Source organism: Arvicanthis niloticus, chromosome 6 (assembly GCF_011762505.2).
Source record: "Arvicanthis niloticus isolate mArvNil1 chromosome 6, mArvNil1.pat.X, whole genome shotgun sequence".
Classification (NCBI taxonomy): Eukaryota; Metazoa; Chordata; class Mammalia; order Rodentia; family Muridae; genus Arvicanthis; species Arvicanthis niloticus.
The window spans coordinates 51,876,305-51,896,368 of record NC_047663.1 but is presented as its reverse complement, the minus strand read 5'-3'; the positions used below and the strand labels follow the sequence as shown (position 1 = coordinate 51,896,368).

General features: G+C 53.0%; 3 protein-coding genes across 16 annotated transcripts; 2 read left to right on the top strand and 1 right to left on the bottom strand.

The window, feature by feature from the left end:
• Window positions 1-1,148: 1,148 nt before the first annotated feature.
• Window positions 1,149-4,858, bottom strand: LOC117711426 (uncharacterized). 9 transcript variants are annotated; one of them, XM_034507059.2, is made up of 10 exons: window positions 4,058-4,853; window positions 3,588-3,692; window positions 3,404-3,475; window positions 3,092-3,180; window positions 2,742-2,987; window positions 2,141-2,299; window positions 1,896-1,939; window positions 1,633-1,636; window positions 1,403-1,549; window positions 1,149-1,284 (listed from the first exon to the last, which is right to left on the bottom strand). In XM_034507059.2, the coding sequence occupies exons 1-10, from the start codon at window positions 4,480-4,482 to the stop codon at window positions 1,226-1,228; spliced, it is 1,350 nt and encodes a 449-aa protein (XP_034362950.1). In that variant the 5' UTR covers window positions 4,483-4,853; the 3' UTR covers window positions 1,149-1,225. The 9 variants fall into 9 exon arrangements, 7 of the variants coding, with proteins under 7 accessions (XP_034362950.1, XP_034362952.1, XP_076792598.1 ...); XR_013111239.1 differs by lacking the exon at window positions 1,633-1,636 and having other exon boundaries at window positions 1,403-1,514; window positions 1,901-1,939; window positions 2,853-2,987; window positions 4,058-4,845; XR_013111238.1 differs by lacking the exon at window positions 1,633-1,636 and having other exon boundaries at window positions 1,411-1,514; window positions 1,901-1,939; window positions 2,853-2,987; window positions 4,058-4,845.
• A 773-nt stretch (window positions 4,859-5,631) lies between these two features.
• On the top strand, window positions 5,632-17,098 carry Neurl4 (neuralized E3 ubiquitin protein ligase 4). 5 transcript variants are annotated; one of them, XM_034505788.2, is made up of 29 exons: window positions 5,632-5,934; window positions 6,742-7,186; window positions 7,388-7,453; window positions 7,598-7,896; window positions 8,037-8,148; window positions 8,245-8,333; window positions 8,822-8,894; window positions 8,999-9,263; window positions 9,502-9,683; window positions 9,792-9,877; window positions 9,996-10,158; window positions 10,254-10,452; window positions 10,535-10,611; window positions 10,695-10,773; window positions 11,124-11,293; window positions 11,383-11,514; window positions 11,771-11,916; window positions 11,989-12,213; window positions 12,308-12,406; window positions 12,501-12,662; window positions 12,835-12,999; window positions 13,531-13,689; window positions 14,009-14,188; window positions 14,292-14,379; window positions 14,485-14,592; window positions 14,716-14,860; window positions 15,015-15,127; window positions 15,202-15,367; window positions 16,404-17,098. In XM_034505788.2, exons 1-29 carry the CDS (start codon window positions 5,647-5,649, stop codon window positions 16,606-16,608), a joined length of 4,686 nt encoding a protein of 1,561 aa, XP_034361679.1. In that variant the 5' UTR covers window positions 5,632-5,646; the 3' UTR covers window positions 16,609-17,098. The 5 variants fall into 5 exon arrangements, with proteins under 5 accessions (XP_034361679.1, XP_034361678.1, XP_034361680.1 ...); XM_034505787.2 differs by having other exon boundaries at window positions 11,124-11,299; XM_034505789.2 differs by lacking the exon at window positions 7,388-7,453.
• Window positions 17,099-17,176: 78 nt separating this feature from the next.
• Window positions 17,177-19,889, top strand: Gps2 (G protein pathway suppressor 2). 2 transcript variants are annotated; one of them, XM_076936488.1, is made up of 11 exons: window positions 17,177-17,349; window positions 17,551-17,713; window positions 18,027-18,136; window positions 18,209-18,321; window positions 18,423-18,502; window positions 18,589-18,671; window positions 18,937-19,090; window positions 19,165-19,254; window positions 19,335-19,414; window positions 19,501-19,596; window positions 19,715-19,889. In XM_076936488.1, exons 1-11 carry the CDS (start codon window positions 17,299-17,301, stop codon window positions 19,796-19,798), a joined length of 1,104 nt encoding a protein of 367 aa, XP_076792603.1. In that variant the 5' UTR covers window positions 17,177-17,298; the 3' UTR covers window positions 19,799-19,889. The 2 variants fall into 2 exon arrangements, with proteins under 2 accessions (XP_076792603.1, XP_034361681.1); XM_034505790.2 differs by having other exon boundaries at window positions 17,207-17,353.
• Window positions 19,890-20,064: the final 175 nt, after the last annotated feature.

The window sequence follows — 20,064 nt, the reverse complement described above, 5'->3', positions numbered from 1 at the left end:
ATCTACATAGCAAGTTACAGGCCAGCCAGGGCTACACAGTGAGACCCTGTCTACAAAAAATAAACAAACAAAAGACAGTATGACGCTGGACAAGTTCTCTGACCCTTCAGTTCCCTCATCTGGGAGCCAAAACCCTGAAACAAAGACAGGGGTAGCACACGCCTTTCATCCTAGCAAGCTTTGGAGAGCATGTGGGTTTGTTTTTTTAAAGGGTTTCACTCTGTAGCCCAGGTTAGTCTGGGGCACTTCACAACCTTCCTGTCTCAGCCTCCCAAGTGCTGAGGTTACAGGCCAGAGACACTATGCCTGATTTGAGAGCTTGGATTGAATAGCAGAGGCACTATTTTCCACCAGTTCCCTCTGGTCTCTGTGGCCTAGGCTCTAAGGCTGGTCCTGCCTGGGGAATGCTGGTTGGGGGGGGGGGTGCCCAAAGCAAGTCATCTGAGATGACGGTCAAGCTAGATTTTGAAGAATGTCTCAAGGACTCACCCTGCTTCCGGTAAGTGTGTGCAGGTCCATCAGACTAAGGAGGGGGAAGGAAGGTCCACTCAGCTGGTGGATCTCTTAGTTTGAGGCCAGCTGGTCTAGAGTTATTTCCAAGACAGCCAGGGCTACACAGAGAAACTCTGTCTCAACCCCCTGCCCCAAAGATAGTGTTAATAAATAATAAATGTATAGTATATCGATTCTATCAGACATTGACATCCTGCCACGAGGTTGGGCCTTTTCAAGACCCTAGATTTTGGGACCAGCGAAGTGGCTCACTGTAGAAAAGTGTTTATCACACATCAAGTCTGACAACCTGAGTTTGACCCCAGGAGCCACAGTAGAACTTATTTTGAAAAGTTCCTCTGACCTCCAACCTCCACAGGTATACCATGTTAATGGAATAAACCAATAGTGAGTTTTAAAAACCCTAGGTTTGGTTTTGTGTTTTGAGACAGGATCTCATTTCATAGAACAAACTGTGCTCAATTTAGTGACCTTGATGCTTTAGCCCCTAAGAGCTTGCTCCTAGGAGTACAGTTCCTTGGGTTGTTCTCTGTTCCTTCTCTCGCTCTGCTTTCCTGGGTTATTGTGTATGGACACCCCTCCGACTCTCCCAGTCTCCCAGAGCAGGCCAGGTCTAGACATCCAATTCCCAGCACTCAGATTCCTGATGTTCTTTATTGTCCATTAGAGAGGTGAGAGGAGGGAAGGCTACCCTCGCCCCACCCCCAGTTGACTACATTTTCCATGGTCTAGGTTCTTTTTCCTGAGTCCACTGGAGTCGCAAGCTTTCATCTAGAGAAAGAAGAGGTTAGGCGTTCTTGCAGCAGGGGTAAGCTCTTGTCCATGTGACCCTCACATCTCTAGAACCTACCCACTTAACCCCTCTGCCTCCCTGAGCACTGCAAGTTACCCCCTTGCCTTGGCCCAGGCTCACGTCTACGTCCATTCCAGCTTGGAGGGTTCTGGTTCTGGTTACTTCCACGTTCCTTTTCTGAGCTCCCTGGGCTTCGGCACCTCAGCCCCTTAGTCAAACAGTTGGATGCCTGTGAACCATTGACTGTGGAGGACATAGTACTAACTAGAGTGGGGTGGTGGCAGGGAGGAGTCGAAGAGAGGGCATGGAGTTGTTGCTGGCTATGCCAGGCTGGAGGGGCTCTCGTTTCCTCCGAGCATCAGTCACCAGTGCCTGTTCTCTATAATGGAGGTGTTCAACTCCAGAATGTTTAAGGCCTCTTCTGCTGCCTGTGGCTGAAGCACTGGCTTAATAGGGACTGAGAGGCTGTGAGGTGGGAGCTTGTAAGAGCCAGGCCTAGAGAGATGGTGCCCTCACCAGGTGCACTAGAGTCAGGGTTTATGCCCAGAGAGCCCTAAATGGTTTTGTCATACCCAAAGGGGCTTCCAACAGTACCTTTGGGATTCTCAGTAACCCAGGTCAAACCTGAAGGACCTGGAAGTAACACGAGATGAGGGCTGGGGCACCCAGTAGGCTTTTTGTTCCATCCTTCCACCCTCCCCCCAGGCTTTCCCCCCCCCACCCCAGCCCCGCGCTGCCTCCCCTGGGGGTCCCCCCAGGTTGCCCCCAGGCTGTCCCCCCCCCCCCGGCTGCCCCCCCAGCCGACCCCCCCAGGCTGTCTCCGCAGTCTCTCACTGTCCTGTTCTTCATTGTTTATGTCCTCTCCAAGCTCTGGATGGGAGCAGGACCTCAGATACCTTCCTTTGCTGTAGTATTCCTTGCGCTGTAGATTAGCCAGCTCCCCCATGGTACAGTCTGAGGCTGAGGGGCACTGGTTTCTACAGGTAGCAGAATCTGAAAAATCACCCCAGACAGTCTTGAGTCTGTGGCCACCTGCTGTGCCTGTGAGTCCTAGGAGTGCCTGGTGGGCCACTACCAGGTGAGAGTTCAAGTTCTCATCCAACACCCTCCCCCATGCTGGAACACTGGTAGTGAATCTGCATTCCCCAGTGGGTCTCCTAATCTCTGTGTTCAGCCTGTCTCTAGAGGCCCCCAGTACAGACTCAGCTCCAGTTGTCCCCCTTTCTTCCCTGGAGTCCCCTCCAGTCACTGCTTCTGTATCAGCCGAGCAGGACTGTAGGCCAATGCTCTCTGAAGAAAGCAGGACACAGCAGAGACGTGAGAAGCAGAGAGCCAAAGAGAACAGATTTGAAAAAACACAAATTTCAAGGAGATCTGGGCTCTGGAACAGTCTCTTGTCTCCATTCTGCTGTCCGAGGAGGCCCCTGTGACTAACCATTGGTGTTTAAGACATGGCTATCAGTCATCAGGACAGTGTTATTTTTGACTCCTGTGGCCACTCTTCCTGCCCAGACTTTCTCCACAGGCCTCAGGTCCATCGCCACACCTTGATTACTGCTGCTGATGCTGGCACTGGCCCCAGGGCTGTCCTCCTCAGTGGTCAAGGGCAGGTTTTTCGGGTTCTTCAGGAACTTCCCTTCACTGTAGTGTATCTTTCGGTGCTTGTCAAAGTCACTGGAATCTGTGGGTCAGTGTGAAAGCTTGGCTTCCCCCCAGGCTTTCACAGAAGTGTCACCCCCACTCAAGCTCCCCTGTTCATCAAGGCCCACCCCACATCTCACATACATGTCTTGGCAAAGCTGTCTGTGGTCTTTGAGCTCTTGTTGTCTCCATACTGGAGGACCTTGGGGAGGAAATTGTCCATTGTGGCAAACCTGAAGGGGAGGGAGACTAGTTGGGGGTACAGAAGGGAAAAAAACAACAGTGGGGGTAGGTGTTTGGGGGTGGGGGGACCAAGCTGCTGATTCACCAGATCAGTTTTGGTTATGCCTGAGGAGGACTGTAGTACCTACCATTTTAGGGTCCAAAGAACAAAGCTGAGACTGCCTTCAAAGGTATGAGGGTAGAGGGCACAGCTCAACTTATGAGGGCTCTCACCTCTCTGCCACTGACTCAGGAGTCACCTTGAGAGATGACTCTGCAGATGGGTCCTCATCATTGTCCTGCAGCCTGCAGTGGAGGAGGCAGTGCTTGTATCCCAAGGCTTCTCTGCCTCTTTCTCATATTCCCGTGTTAGAATACAGGAGTGTAGGCGGAAAAGCTAGGGCTAAGGGCTTAGCACCTGTGGTAGGGGGTTCTGGGCTCATCCGCCTTCATAAAGCCATAGTCTTTGTCAGCAGGGTGGTAGGTAGCCAAGATATTCATCTCATCCCAGCGCTGAGACTTCCTAAGGTGAGGGAAGGACACAGCAAAGGAGGAAGGTCTTCTGGCGACCCTCTCCTAACAGAGCGGTCTCCTTCATTCTTCCCGGCATTCAAAAATGTCTTCTTATATTCCCTCGTAGAGGCTAGGATGGGAGCCAGATACCCAGTGATAATCAGTGTTGTGTGGCTAGGATTTCTGTGACACCTGCTGCCCTCTCCAAGTCATGGAACTTCAGATTTCTAACCCAATTGACCCCACCACCTCTCCCTAACCAGGGCCTTGGGACTCCGCTCGTTTTTTCTTGGCTTCCGCTCAAGGTGTCCTGAACTCCTTCCTCCCCCCTTCCCTCCCATCTCAGGGCTGCTGGCTAAAAGCTGAGTTGCTTACTTCTCTGAACTGGAGGGTTTCTTTATCAAAATGGAGCTGCTGTTTTTTAGGATGCTCCGAGGCCGCTCCGTGAAAGATGTCCCGGAGTGTGTACTACTCTCCGAGTTGTACACTTTAGGTTCCTCCGGCCCAGGAGTAGATGTCTTAGTTGCACCAGTTCCAGTGCCAGGGGTTGTGCTGGACTTCGGACAGGGTCCCGAATTGAGGGTCCCTGGCCCTTCAGAGGGTTGGATTGGACCAGGACTGCGGACTACAGGGTTCCCGGAATGCAAGAGGGAGCCAGGACCGCGAAACAAGGCTACTCCGGAGGGTAATCCGGTGTCTGTTTGTATACCTCTGACACCTCCAGGTACTGCCCTAGGAACCCCGCCAGGGGATTCCGTACTGAGGCCACTAACAGGTGCGAGAGACTCCGGCTTCTCCATAGCTCAACTTGGTAACCACTTCAATTATTCTGCCTAGCCTTCTAGCTGCACATAGCTCCGCCCGTTGGCCCTGCCCCCACCGCGGTGGGCGGTGGGCGCTGGGGGCTCCGGGTCAGACCGGACCTCCTTCGCCTCCTCTCCCTGGCGCTGGGACAGGTGAAAGGAGGACTATATAGACTTCAGCCTGGGAGCTTCTCCGCACACGCTTCTCTAATTGTTACACCCAAAGACTTTCTTTGTCTCTGTAATTTGTTCCCGCCCTTCTCCATCACGCCCTTCTCTGAATCAACCAATCACAGTCAAGGGGCCTGGCCAGAGGCGAGGAGCCTTGTGACGTCACAGCCCCACAACACCAGCGAGGCCCTCTGTGTGGGTTTGGGTTCTGTTAATAGCTCTCAGGTAATCTCCTGGATGTATCAGCTCTGTTCCTTGGGATGTACCTATCGGGACATCTCTAGGGTTTTTATCAGTAACTTTAAGATCCAAGAGTTTCGTTGACTCAAGTTGGTCTTGAACTATGTGCGGGTTCCCCCACAGTCAGCTCGCTGTGCTTCATAGGAGAGGTGTGATGCAAAGTGTGTGGGGTCGGATCGCGGAGACTGCGACGAGTGGTGCAGGACTGGGACAAGGAGTGGTGTGATGCGTGATTGGTTGCGACATTTCCGGTCTCGGTATTGTGAAGGGCTGAGACGTGGACTTATACATTTTCTGTCCCGAAGATAGCGTTTACATCGCCTTAAAGCGTGCAGTGTGAGGGGAAGCCACCATCCTTCATGTTAAAGCGAATGCTTTAATATGTCGCTTTTCCCAACAAGGGTTGGGACCTCGGCGCCGGGCGACGTCGCAAAGTGTATCTGGGCGCCGCACGCCTCCGTCGCAAATACGCCTGCGGCGGGCGTTTCTTCCATTCACTGTCGCAAAAGCAGCCTAAATCCTCAGTCTCTCCTAGCCGCTGTCGTTCCGCTGTGCCGTAAAGCAAACCCCCGACCCCGTCGTCCTTCCGTTCCCCTCGTGATAGACCTTGGTTCCTTAGCTTTGGATGCTTCAGTGCCGTAAAGCAGATCAGGCCCCAGCCCCCGGCCGTATTCCCCCGGGGCGTCTGTCCACCGCGGTTGCCACGGTGCCGCCAAGCGCGGCTGTCGCGCGGCCGCGGTATCAGCGGCGATGGCGGCGGGGTCGGGTGGGAGTGGGGGCTCTGGGGCAGGCCCCGGGCCAGGGCCGGGGCCAGGTGGGGGTGGGGGCCCTGGCAGCAGCGGACCAGGACTGGGGTCCAGCGGGGGTCTCGGCAGTGGCGGGGAGCTGCACCCGCGCACTGGGCGCTTGGTAAGCCTGTCGGCCTGTGGGCGCACAGCGCGGCGGCAGCAGCCGGGCCAAGAGTTTAACCATGGGCTGGTGCTGAGCCGAGAACCCTTGCGCGATGGACGCGTCTTCACCGTCCGCATCGACCGCAAGGTGCAAAGCTGGGGCCGCGGAAGCGAGGTGTGGAGGGTGGCGGGAGTGGACGAGAAGGAGAAGCGGTAGAACTGCCAGAAAGTCTGCATTTCCAACCAAGTCTCCAGGTACCGCTAGCGAGCCAGCAGACTACAGTGCACCCGAGAAGAGAAAGGAAAAGAACATGGAGCAGACACATTCACTCTGAAGGAGAATGAGTTTCCTCAGGACCCAGAAGCAGGACAGGGATACAGGGCCCAGTTATTAGAATGGCTAGTGAACACGTCTATCACGATCTCAGTGATGGAAGATAGACAGGTGCCCAAGATGTGATGGGAGAGTAGAGAAGGAGTAAAAAGCACAAACTATTGACAAACAAACGTCCAAAGCCAGAAAGATAGATGAGGAGATGTGGGGAAAAAATGTGTATGACTTGCTCGACTCCAAAACGAATTTGGAAAGAGAAGAGAATGAATCTGGGTGGAGCCTTACCCTACGAGAGGGTTGGGGCTGGGAATAAGAGTGATGTGAACCTAAGAAGCATGTGGTTGGAGCAGTTGAGGAGCCACAGAGACTGAAAAATAAGAGGAAGTCAGGTTAAAACCAGGGCGTTTAACCAGCTTGTTCAATGGGTAAAGGGGTGGTGTGGTAAGACACTTGACAGCAGACAACAGCACACAGATGTTGAGAGCCTGTGGGTCCAGATCGTTATGGAGGCTAGGTCCAAAACGTTATTTGTGTGTCTATGTCAGTGGCCTCAGAGGTCAGGGTGAGAGGCTTCTCACAATGGGATTCCATACTGAAACTCTGTCCACCACCCTCTCGTAGGTCAACTCCTGGAGTGGCTCCATTGAAATTGGAGTGACAGCACTGGATCCCGGTGTGCTGGACTTCCCAAGCAGTGCCACTGGGCTGAAGGGAGGGTCCTGGGTAGTGTCAGGCTGCTCAGTGCTACGGGACGGGCGCTCTGTATTGGAGGAATATGGCCAGGACCTGGACCAGCTTGTCGAAGGGGACCGTGTGGGTGTGGAACGCACAGCCACTGGGGAGCTCCGGCTCTGGGTGAATGGGCGGGATTGTGGTGTGGCAGCCACAGGCCTGCCTGCTCGTGTCTGGGCTGTTGTGGACCTTTATGGCAAGTGCACCCAGATCACTGTGCTGCCCCCTGAGCCAGGCTTCAGCCCTCCTACTCCTGTCCCCACACCTCCCCTTGAGCCCTTGGCCCCTCCAGAAGATTCTGCCCTGTCGGAACAGGGGACCTCTGTGGATGAAGGTGAGAACACAACTTCCGAGAAACATGAGGTTTGGCTGAAGAAATGGGGCAAAAGCAGTCACAAGTCAGCTGGGGGAGGGGAGGGCCATTGAGTCCAGAGCCTATTACAGGGGAATATAGGGGTTAGAAGAGATGGTCTCCTGACTGGGCCCTGAAGCATGGGCTGAACCCTTATTCCCCTCCATCCTACCTGGTCCCTAGCCTTCATGGTGTCCCCAGCGCAGGCACGGCCGGAGACGTTCCCTAACAGCCTTGATTCGCATAACGGTGAGGGCTTCGGGGAGGCCCAGGGGAATGGGTAGAAAGGTGGACAAGGGTGGGATTTAAGAGATGGGTAGGGAGAAGAGGGTCCCAAGCTAGCTATGGGGGGATAGCACTTCGTCTTGACTTCCTTTTTTCTTGCTGCTACAGACTTTGCCAGCATGGAGCTGTCTGAGGTGGTGAGCAACGCCATCCTGTCTGCCTACAATGGGGGCCTCCTTAATGTGAACCTGAGCTCCCCACCAGCAGGGGATGGACTGGCACCCAGTGGACCTGCCACCTCTCCCATCCTCACTTCCAATGACGCCCTGCTCTTTCATGAGAAGTGTGGAACACTCATCAAACTCAGCAACAATAATAAAACGGCTGAGCGCCGGAGGCCCCTGGATGAATTCAACAATGGGGTTGTCATGACCAACCGCCCACTTCGAGATAATGAAATGTTTGAGGTATGTAGAATCCTGGAGTCTGGCTGAGCTTCCTGCCAAAGATTTAGAGCTAAAGCAATGACTGGTGAAGAACCAAGGGTTTGAGGTTCTGTCTTCTGTTGTTATATTTCTTGGACATGTCTGTTCTCACTCATCCCCAGATCCGTATTGACAAGCTGGTAGACAAGTGGTCTGGTTCTATTGAGATTGGTGTCACCACCCACAATCCCAATAGCCTGGAGTACCCAGCCACCATGACCAACCTGCAGTCAGGTACCAGCAGGGGAGGGGTAGGAACACAGGCTTGGAGTTGATGAGATGTGATGAGATCAAGGCAGCCTTTCCCTAACTGGGTGTCCCTCTTTACAGGCACCATCATGATGAGTGGCTGTGGGATTCTGACCAATGGCAAGGGTACTCGCCGAGAGTACTGTGAGTTCAGTCTGGATGAACTGCAGGTGAGTGTGAAGCACAGGAGTTTGGGCCAGTCCAGGGAAGCAGGGCATGAGGCAGTGTCCCCGGAACCAAGAACAAGTTCCTTTCTGCATGAAGCTTCTTCTGAGAAAGCAAGGCTATCTAACAGGATCTCAGATATGCTTGTTGTGCCTTTTTCCCTTTTGTGCTGGGAATGGAACCTAGGACCTTAGACATGTTTAGCAAGTACTCTACCACTGAGTTACATCTCTAGCCCAAGTACCACTAAGTAGGTCGGCATTTTAGAGGAAAACAAAAAAAGATTGTTTTTAAAATAGTTTAATTTAGTACCTACTTTACATTGGGTATTTGGGAAATGTGGAATTGTTGGGACCCGGCTCCTGCCCAAGAGTGGTTTTATGTGAACTTCTTCAGTAGGTGCCCCTGTGGAGTGGGGAGGTAGAAAGTGCCAGGACTGCTGAAGCCTGAGCCCGAATGTAGCTGAATTCTAGAGTCTTTCTCCTTTGGTTAGGAGGGCGATCATATCGGTCTCACCAGGAAGTCCAGCTCTGCCCTGCACTTCTTCATTAATGGCATCGATCAGGGTAAGAAAGACTGCTGGCCCAGGGCCATCAGTGGGTCACACCTCATCCTTGTCTGTGATGCTTGCTCTTCTTCTGTTTGAGTCTTCATACATTCTGTTCTGCAGGTGTAGCTACTCCATTGACACCACCAGTTGTATATGGCGTAGTAGACTTGTATGGAATGGCTGTGAAAGTTACCATAGTCCATAATAATAACCACAGTGACCGTCTCCGCCGGAACAATGCCATCCTGAGGGCTCTGTCCCCTGAGGGTGCTCTTCGCCGTGCTGCCCCTGCAGCCCAGGCAGAACCTGAACGCCTGCTCTTCCATCCTAACTGTGGCCAGAAGGCAGCCATCACCCACGAGGGACGCACTGCCCTGAGGCCCCAGTATGACCCATGGAATGGGGAGATACCTGCAAGGGGCCCCTAAAAGGGTGCAGGAGCACTGAGGTGGGAACATGGGAGGGTGTCTGGTATGGAAGTCCTGGACAGAAAGGTGGAGACTTCCGGGAGTAAGAGGTCTGGGTAGTTGTCTTGGGCAGTGGGTATCAGACTAACATTGCTGGTTTAAGGCTTGACACACTCAGTGTGCTGAGAGCTGAGTCTCCACTCGCTGTGTCCTCAGTGCCACTGATGACTTCAATCATGGCGTGGTACTGAGCAGCAGAGCCCTCCGGGATGGAGAGGTGTTCCAGGTGCGCATTGACAAGATGGTGGACAAATGGGCTGGCTCCATTGAGATTGGTGTCACTACCCACAACCCTGCCTACCTCCAGTTGCCCTCTACTATGACCAATTTACGCTCTGGTGAGCTCCCAAGAAGGGCGGGGCTGATGTAGGGTCCCAGAGAAGAAGCTGCTCCAAGGTTCTGGTTTGTTCCTTGTTCCTCATCTTCTGCCACTTCCGTTTCTTTAGGGACCTGGATGATGACTGGGAATGGGGTAATGCACAATGGGACAACCATCCTTGATGAATATGGACACAACCTGGACCGCCTCAAGGTGAGAGAGCAGTCATACTAACTGGATATCATGTGGAGGGTCAGGGAGACTCGGTAGATGCAGGACCATCTCAGGCAGGACCTCTGCCTGACTTCTCACTCCAGCCCCTTCTTCCAAGGCAGGGGACACAGTGGGCGTGGTTCGGCGGGAAGATGGAACGCTCCACTTCTTCGTCAATGGAATGACTCAGGGTCCTGCTGCCTGGAATGTACCCCCGGGCGTCTATGCTGTCGTTGATCTCTATGGCCAGGCTGCCCAGGCTACTATTGTGGATGACGTGGGTGAGGGCCCGACAGGGCTGGGGTAAAGGATTAGGGTGCTCTTGGGAATCCTTAAAGACACCTAGAGACTTAATGGGTGATAATCACTATTGCAGAGGTACCTCCAGTCTCTGAGCCACTCCCTGAAGGAAACAATCAGATGTCTCCCAGTTCTCCATCCTCTGCAGTTGGGGGCTCCGACCTGCGCTTTCACCAGCTGCATGGCAGTAATGCAGTCATCACTAATGGTGGCCGCACTGCTCTCCGCCATAACTGCCGCAGCGAGTTCAATGATGCCATTGTCATTTCTAACCGGTCAGTCTCTAGACCTTTGTGTTCCCACTGTCCCACTGCCCTGCTTACATAGGGCCTTAGTGATCCCCACTCTCCCTGACAGAGCCCTGCGGGACGGAGAACTGTTTGAGATTGTCATCCAGAAAATGGTAGACCGCTGGTCAGGCTCCATTGAAGCTGGTGAGGGACCATCGATGCAGGGGTTTTAGGGTACCGGATGCCTGTGTCCTGGGGATCGTTTCTCACCTTCCATTTTCTCCCAGGAGTGACTGCTATTCGGCCGGAAGACCTAGAATTTCCCAACACCATGACTGACATTGACTATGATACATGGATGCTGAGGTTAGGCTGTCTACCCTTGAATCCAGCTTGGCAGGGATGGGTGGAGCTAGGTAATATATCAGACAACTAAGCATGGTTTGGGCCTGTGGTGGCCATAAGCACTGGAAGACTCTGGGACCTAATACCCTTTCTCCTCCGTTCTGGGAATTCCCATCAAAGTAGCCCATGGAGTAGTTCCTGCTTTTCTCTGTGTGAATTCTGGGGCAAAGGAGACAGGACTGGGCCTCAGACCAAGATCAAGTCTCTATGCCTGATGTCCACAGCACTGTATGGTTTTGACAGGCCGAGACTGAGTAGGAGCCAATTAGTGATAAAGCAGAGAAGCTAAATCCCTCCTCCTGTCTTCTCAGTGGCACAGCTATCATGCAAGATGGCAACACGATGCGCAACAATTATGGGTGTGATCTGGACGCACTGGGCACAGGTGCACGCATTGGCATGATGCGAACTGCTAAGGGCGACCTGCACTATTTCATTAATGGACAGGACCAAGGCGCTGCCTGCTCAGGCTTGCCTCCGGGTAAAGGTGACTATTCTGGCTTCCAGCCTGCCCCACTTTGCTCAGATCGATCAGGACCTCAGGCTTCTGATGCCTTGTTTCCTACACAGATGTGTATGCAGTAGTGGATCTCTATGGCCAGTGTGTCCAAGTGTCTATCACCAATGCTACTGGCCCCATGGACAACAGCCTGGCAACTAGCAACACTGCCACTGAGAAGTCATTCCCCTTGCATTCCCCAGGTACCTGCTTAAGGAGGGAAAAGGCTCGGTGGCAAGTACTCAGTACATGTTTTTGAGCAGGGGGGGTACTTTTTCCCTGACTCCCAGAGTCTAAGATCACACACTGGGCATCTTGGGTCTTACTATGGTGAAAGGTGTCCAGAGGACTTGATGGATAATGGCAGATGGGCCTTTAGCTTTCAGCTGAAGCTTCACCAGCAGCCTATCTGAAGGCAGTTACCCTAATCCTACCCCCTTTTCAAACATCTATCCACAGTGGCAGGTGTAGCTCACCGATTCCATAGCACTTGTGGCAAGAATGTCACTCTGGAGGAGGATGGCACACGGGCAGTCCGTGTGGCTGGCTATGCACATGGCCTCGTTTTCAGCACCAAGGAGCTCAAGGCTGAAGAAGTTTTTGAGGTGGGCTGTGGGAAAGTGAAGGGGGTTTACCAGCCCATCAGACAGGGCCACCCACTGTTTCCTTTCGCACAGGTGAAAGTGGAAGAGCTAGATGAAAAGTGGGCAGGCTCCCTCCGGCTGGGACTGACCACACTTGCACCTGAGGACATGGGGCCTGGGGCAGGCAGTGGTCCGGGGCTGCCTCCTTCCTTGCCTGAACTCCGAACAAAGACCACCTGGATGGTGTCCAGCTGTGAAGTGAGACGTGATGGCCACCTCCAAAGGATGAACTATGGCCGGAACCTCGAGAGACTAGGGGTAAAGCGCCTGGCACTGGAGCAGGCACTGGGGGCTGGGAGTGAGAGTAAAAACAGCTCACTGAGCCGATGTCTTTGTTGAACCTTGGATCTAGGTGGGAAGCCGTGTGGGCATTCGTCGGTGTGCAGATGACACAATGCACATCTTGGTAGATGGAGAAGATATGGGGCCTGCTGCCACTGGCATTGCCAAGGTAGGTCTAAGAATTTCTTTGGATTTGGAGAGGGACTAATTGGTTAGAGTTCTTGTGCTGATTTCTGACTTGCTTTCTTGATCTCTGTTCCCAGAATGTGTGGGCTGTGTTGGATCTATACGGGCCAGTACGCAGTGTGGCCATTGTGAGCTCCACAAGGCTGGAGGAATCAGAAGGCACCCAGCCACCCTCTCCCAGCTCAGACACTGGCAGTGAGGGCGAGGAAGAAGATGAGGGCGAGGATCATGGGCTGAGAGTAAGAGGCTGCAGTCGGGCCTGCTGCGTTGCTAGGCTACCAGTTACCAGGGTAGTGGGATCTATGTTCACCAGTCCAGCAGAGTTCATAGTTGAACTCTGTGTATACTTAATGTGGTGGGTAAAACCTGCTGTTGATACTCTGTGCAGTTCAGTCTGTATTTCCACACCAGGTCCAGAATCAAGTGGGGATTATGCCCACAGCCCTTGAATTCCTGGAGAACCATGGGAAAAATATCCTCTTATCCAACGGGAACCGTACAGCCACTCGGGTGGCCAGCTACAACCAGGGCATCGTTGTCATCAGCCAGCCCCTGGTGCCCCATATGCTTGTTCAGGTGTGCCTTTCTTCCTGCCTAGCTGCTATTACTACTCCAGGGTGAGAGGCAAGAAGTTAGCCAGCTGAGCTGAGTGGTGGTGGCACTTGCCTTTAATCCCAGCACTTGGAAGCAGAGGCAGGCAGATCTTTATTGAGTTTGAGGCCAGCCTGGTCTACATAGTAAGTTCCAGGACAGCCAGGGCTATGCAGAGAAATGCCTCGAAAAACAAAAACAACAACAAAAATAATTAAAAGAACAAAAGCTAGTTGAAAGTAGTCTCTAGGAGCAGACCAGGGTTCAAAGAGAAAGAATGTTTTTTGGGGGTGTAGTTCAGTGTAGGACATTTGTTTGACATGTACAAGGACCTGGATTCTGTTCCCAGCAGCAAAAGAAGAAAAGAGATATGTGAGTTGATAGTTTGTGCTCTCTACAAACATCAAGAAGGGTTAGTGTGTCAGGCAGGTCACACACTCTGGTACAGACTGATTTGGGTAGGTGGGTGGCTTCTGTCTGTTTGCTGTGCATATGGACTAGTTCCTTCTCACGCAGGTTCGAATAGACTTCCTGAACCGACAGTGGACGTCTTCTCTTGTTCTGGGAGTCATCACCTGCCCACCTGAAAGGCTTAACTTCCCTGCCTCTGCTTGTGCCCTTAAACGGGCAGCCTGGCTCCTGCGGGGCCGTGGTGTCTTCCACAATGGTCTGAAGGTGAGGAGGGAGCCAGGAAGAATGAAGTGACCCAAGCTTCTGAATGGAGAGGTGCTGGCCAAAAGGGAGACGTGCATGTCATTACCTGGACAACCTTTGGCCTATTGCTTCCTCCTGTGCTCCTGCCATTGAGAGTGTTAAAGTTGGAAGTAAGAAGGGGCACTCTAGGTAAATGAATTGGGACTAGAGCCTAGGCAATGGGCAAAGATACAGGCAAAGCTTAGGGACTGGCAGCTAGAAAGAGTGAATGGGCAGGATGGCTACTGGTGTGGTGGTGGTAAGGGGCTGATGTCTGAAGACAGTAGGTCTTTCCTCTCAGATCTGTGAGAAGTTTGGGCCAAATCTTGACACTTGCCCTGAAGGCACCATCCTGGGACTGCGGCTAGACTCCTCTGGAGGGCTCCATCTCCACATCAACGGGGTTGACCAAGGGGTAGCTGTACCAGATGTGCCCCAGCCGTGCCATGCACTTGTGGACCTCTATGGACAGTGTGAGCAGGTTAGTGGCAACAGAGAAGAGGAAAAGGGAGTCTTGGGAGCCTGGGAAGCTTCTGGTTCACAAAGGAATCTGGGAATGTGTCAATCGGGACTTTGCTCTGCAGGTGACAATTGTGAGCCCTGATCCAGGGACTGCCAGTGGGAAGATTGCTGGAACCCAAGGGGACATGGAAAAAGCCGATATGGTAGACGGTGCGCTAACCCAAAGGGATGGTATCCTGCCCTTGTCTGCTCATCAATGCCCCATCCAGTACTTCCCAGCCCACCTTCTATGACTTCCTCCCCTTGCTCTTCCAGGTATCAAAGAAAGTGTGTGCTGGGGTCCACCGCCTGCTGCTAGCCCTTTAAAGAGCTGCGAATACCATGCCCTTTGCTCCCGCTTCCAAGAACTGCTGTTGCTTCCTGGTGAGTCCTAATCCTCTAGAGCCTGCCTCGTTCCCATGGATCTGGACACTGGCTAGAGGGCAGTATTACGGTTGAGACCCAGGACCAGAGCACCAAGTTTGTCTGTCAATCATTGTCCCACAGAAGATTATTTTATGCCTCCACCGAAGCGTAGCTTATGCTACTGTGAATCTTGCCGGAAGTTGCGAGGGGATGAGGCCCATAGGCGCCGAGGAGAGCCTCCCCGGGAATATGCCCTGCCTTTTGGATGGTGCAGGTTCAATCTTAGGTACATATGGGCCACAGGCATGTATTTTCCTCTGGGCTATTTTCCCTGAGAAAGGAAGAGTCCCAAGAGGGAAAAGATGATAGAGCTCCTTGTGTGTGGGATGATCTTGAGGAGCCAGTGACCTTTGACTTGTCTGTCTTATCTGTGCTTTTAGAGTGAATCCTCATCTGGAAGCTGGCACACTAACAAAGAAGTGGCACATGGCATATCATGGAAGCAGTGTAGCAGTTGTACGGAGGGTGCTGGACCGAGGGGAGTTGGGAGCAGGTATCATAGAGTGGGCTGGGCTTACAGATCCTAGGAGGAATCATGGGGCTGCTCTCACCCAGGTCTCTTCACAGGTACTACCTCCATCCTGAGTTGCCGACCCTTGAAGGGAGAGCCTGGGGTGGGATTTGAGGAGCCTGGTGAGAACTGTGCACCTCCCCGGGAAGAGCAGCCCCCTCCAGTGTTGCTCTCCCCCTCCCTTCAGTATGCTGGGGCAGAGACCCTGGCCTCCAAAGTGCAGTGAGTACATGTGAAGAGCACTAGGGGCTTGGTCTGCAAGGTCCCAGGGTCTTCTGGGTGCTTAGGATTCCCACCACACTCCTTTTTCCCACCCTGGCTTGTCACTCCGTGACCTGTGATCATTCCTCCCCCCTTCCCTGTAACACACACACACACACACACACACACACACACACAGAGACAGAGACAGAACATGGTTTCTCTGTGTAGCCCTAACTGTCCTAGAACTCATCCTGTAGACCAAGTTGGCCTTGAACCCAGAGATTCCAGTTCTGAGATTAAAGGCATGGGCCACAGGGAACAGATCTCATTACAGATGGCTGTGAGCCACCATGTGGGTGCTAGAAATTGAACTCAGGACCTCTTGAAGAACAGTCAGTGCTCTTAACCACTAAGCCATCTCTCCAGCCCCCTTTGTGGTTTTTGTTTTTTTTCTTAAAACAGGATGTCAGGTATTCCAAGCTGGTCTCAAACTCATGTTTGGTATATCTCACCTGGCCTTGGCTCCTGTCTCCACCTGCATGCTGAGTGTAGATTAGATGAGTGCATCTGTATGCCTGCTTTCCTGAATGTATATGGATACCAAGTCTTTCAGAATGTCCTGCACCAGTTGCTGGGTTTGACCCATTGCACTGCATAAAATGTGCTTGGGCATTGTAATAAATTTCTAACACTAGGAGGCAGTGCTAGTGGATCAGAAGTTTAAGGTTATCCCCCCCTTATTTAGGGAGACTGACTCCAGCCTGGTAGAGACCCTATACTGTCTCACGAAAGTGGGTGAAGTAGACGAGAAGTGCACTTGGAGTGTTTGGGAAGACATGAACTAGAGTGTCAGGGTAAATAACCACATGAATAGGGCTATGGAGGAGTTAGCTAAGCAGGAGGAGAGTAGTATACACACAAAATAGTTGGTGCTAAGCCATTCACGGTGAGAGCTTTTCCCAGAAAACAGCAAGGCCTGGGTAGACAGAGCAGAATTAGCAGTCATTGGGTCTTAGAAGCCTTACTCTCCTCTTATTTCTGCTTGTCTTAACAGATTCCGGGACCCAAAATCCCAGCGGACACACCAGGCTCAGGTGGCCTTTCAGGTGTGTGTGCGCCCTGGCTCCTATACTCCTGGGCCTCCCTCTGCGGCCCTCAGAGAACTTCCTGACCAGCACTTCAGCCCATCGGAACTTGAGTGGGTCACTAAGGAGAAGGGAGCCACAATTCTCTATGCCCTGCTGGTACGGGTGGAATAAGGGGCGAGACACCACTACTCCTTGCAAGCACAGCCCAGGACTCTTGAGTGACGACTGCCTCCACCTCATTCCAGTGACTTGCGGCATGTACAGGTGCTTTCCTGGCAGGAGGAGCACGTAGACAGGCTTTGATTTAGACCAGGTGTGAAGCACATCTCTACATTCAGGGCCCAGCACACTCCCTCTGCTGAGAGGAAGCTCGTAGGGAGCCCAGCTCCGGTCTCTGGGTCCCCCCTTCATGCACTGACTTGGGGAACAAGACTCCCCGTTATTACCCTCCCCCATATCACTTAATTTATTTCCGTTTTTGTCTCTGGTTACTGTGAATCCCAAAGGAGTCTCTCTGCCCACAAGAAGCTGCTTTTTCCGTGGCCACAGGGCGCCGTGGGGCGGGAGTGGGTAAGGGAAGGCGGCCTGAGGAAGCTGTGGGCCCTCTGTACAGTTGTTACTGACTCTGATTTCTAAGGAGCCAATAAATACTGTCTTCAGAGCCTCTGCCTCTGCCTCTGTCTCTGCGGCCTCGCGAGGTGAAGAGTTCCAGGGGCTTTATCTTCCCAGGCCTCTCGGTAAACCCACATGGAATTTGGACATCCCGGCACCCGTCTCTAAGCGCTTCCGCCTTTCCTTTCGTCCAACCCGCTGAGCCGTTTGCCGTCGTGACTCCGGAAGGAGTTATCCTGGCCGCCGGATATGACGTGGGGCCCAAGGCGCGCCGGAGGCCACGGAGAAAGCGCCGAGAAGGCGGGTAGGGGGGTTGGCGCCAGGGCTACGAGGGAGGGGCGGGGGCACGGAGCCTAAGACCCCTGCACGCGCGCCGGCGCTGAGGCTGAGACCCGGGAGGGACGCTGGTGCCCGGGACACGTGATCGAAGTGGCGAGCGGGCGGCGGACGGGCTTCCGCCTCGGCGGGTCGCATTCCCTCTGAGCTCCTACTTCCCTGCAGGCCCCGCCTGAGGTCTGGCAGTCAGTGACAGAGTCGGGTGCCCACTGCCCAGGCGTCACCAACAGCATCATGCCCGCACTCCTGGAGCGCCCCAAGCTTTCCAACGCCATGGCCAGGGCTCTGCACCGGCACATCATGATGGAGCGGGAGCGCAAACGGCAGGGTGAGCCTGGGCCAGAGCGGGAGGACAGACACTCGGCCCAGGGTGGCTCTGCTACCCACGAACTTGCCCCCATCCATGGGCCCAGCTGTGCGCCTGCTGGCGAGGCTAAGAGGGAGGCAGCGGCGCCTTCGGGGTGTGAGTGAAGAGGCCCAGTCTAAGTTCCAGAACCCTGGGCTGGGAAGGACCTTGGAGAGCACCTAATGAAGCCAAGTTCTCCCAGTGGCTGTGATGGAGTAACTGGTTTTTGCTGGTCTTCAGTCTAACGCTCAGCTTATTTACACCGCCTTGCCACTTCCCCGTTCTGATTCTTCAGAGGAGGAAGAGGTGGACAAGATGATGGAACAGAAGATGAAAGAAGAGCAGGAGAGAAGAAAGAAAAAGGAAATGGAAGAGAGAATGTCATTAGAAGAGACCAAGGAACAAGTAAGTAGCCTCTCATCACTTCTGTTTCTAGCTTCTTTCTTTTCCCTGCTTTATCTGCTCTTCCTCTTCCAGATTCTGAAGCTGCAGGAGAAGCTTTCAGCGCTACAGGAGGAGAAGCACCAGCTTTTCTTGCAGCTCAAAAAAGTTTTGCATGAGGAAGAAAAACGGAGGCGAAAGGAACAGAGGTGTGATGGGATGGATAGAAGTAAAAGTGCAGTGGCACAGTGACAAAGGAATCTAATAGCAGGAGGGACACCTAAACTGACCTGTCTTCCTTTCACTCCAGTGACTTAACCACCCTGACATCAGCTGCATACCAGCAGAGCCTGTCGGTCCATACAGGAACTCACCTCCTCAGCATGCAGGGTGAGGACTAAAGAACCGCCTAACAGAAGGGGTCTCCTGGAGGTTGCTGCTTATTTCAGCATCATGAAATGTCTCTCCCTTTCCAGGGAGTCCTGGAGGACACAACCGCCCAGGTACTCTCATGGCAGCTGACAGAGCCAAGCAGATGTTTGGACCACAAGTGCTTACGGTGAGGGAAAGTCTTCTAGGATTTTTAACCTCTTCTCTTCAGGCTGGCCTTTGAAGTCATTAGACTAACCAAGACTTGTCTTGAAATCTGGTCCTACCTCCATGTCTCCCCCTGTACTTTTTACAATTATCTGTCACCAAACCCATCTTCTGGCATCCCAATCATTGAAGTACAAACATACCAAGCATGTAGTATGTCAGAGCTGAGTATAAAGGTATATACATATGGGGTTTTTTCTAAGCAGTGAGTTTTCGTTTTCCCTTAGACAAGGCACTATGTGGGATCAGCAGCTGCTTTTGCAGGAACCCCAGAACATGGACAATTCCAAGGCAGTCCAGGGGGTGCTTATGGGACTGCTCAGCCCCCACCTCATTATGGGCCAACACAACCGGCTTATAGTCCTAGCCAGCAGCTCAGAGGTGAGTGTTGGTTCTCCTCAGATTAGGGGAAGAACAGCAAGAACACCAAAAAGCTAACAGTCTACCTTTTTCAGCTCCATCAGCATTTCCTGCGGTGCAGTACCTATCTCAGCCACAGCCACAGCCCTATGCAGTGCACGGCCACTTTCAGCCCACCCAGACAGGTGATAACCCCTGGGCAGAAGCCCCAGCCTCACAACTCCTACTGCTGTCTGCTCAGTTCAAACTTCTCTTCTCCCCTTAGGGTTCCTCCAGCCTGGTAGTGCCCTCTCTTTGCAAAAACAGATGGAACATGCCAACCAGCAGACTAGCTTCTCTGACTCAGTGAGTATGGAGCCTTGGGAAATCAAGGTACTAAGATACTGGTACTGGGAAGCCCCAGTATACCTAAGGCCAGCTTTGTCCTCTAGTCTTCTTTGCGGCCCATGCACCCTCAAGCTCTTCATCCAGCCCCTGGACTCTTGGCTTCTCCCCAGCTCCCCGTACAGATACAAGCAGCCGGAAAGGTAAGGCTAGTAATCAAACCGACATAGACTACTGCATCGTCCCCTCCCCTCCTGTATTGAGTGTTGAGTCAAGGAAATACTTACCCACTGATAAAACTCTTTTATCATTCATTACCAGTCAGGCTTTGCCACCACCAGCCAACCTGGCCCTCGACTCCCTTTCATCCAACACAGCCAGAACCCACGATTCTATCACAAGTGACCACCAGATAACTCCAGCCCACCCTCCATCCCTCAGGGTGGGGTCTTATGTGCCCCAAACTAATAAAATGTACAAAATGTACCCACCATCACGCCCGAGTGCTGTTTATTTGCTTCCTATGCAGCTGCATAAACCACAAAAGTCCAGATTTTTCCTTTTTTCCAAGACAGGGTTTGTCTGTGTAGCCCTGGCTGGCCTGGAACTCACTCTGTAGACCAGCCTGACCTTGAATTCAGAAATCTGCCTGCCTCCACCTCCCAAGTGCT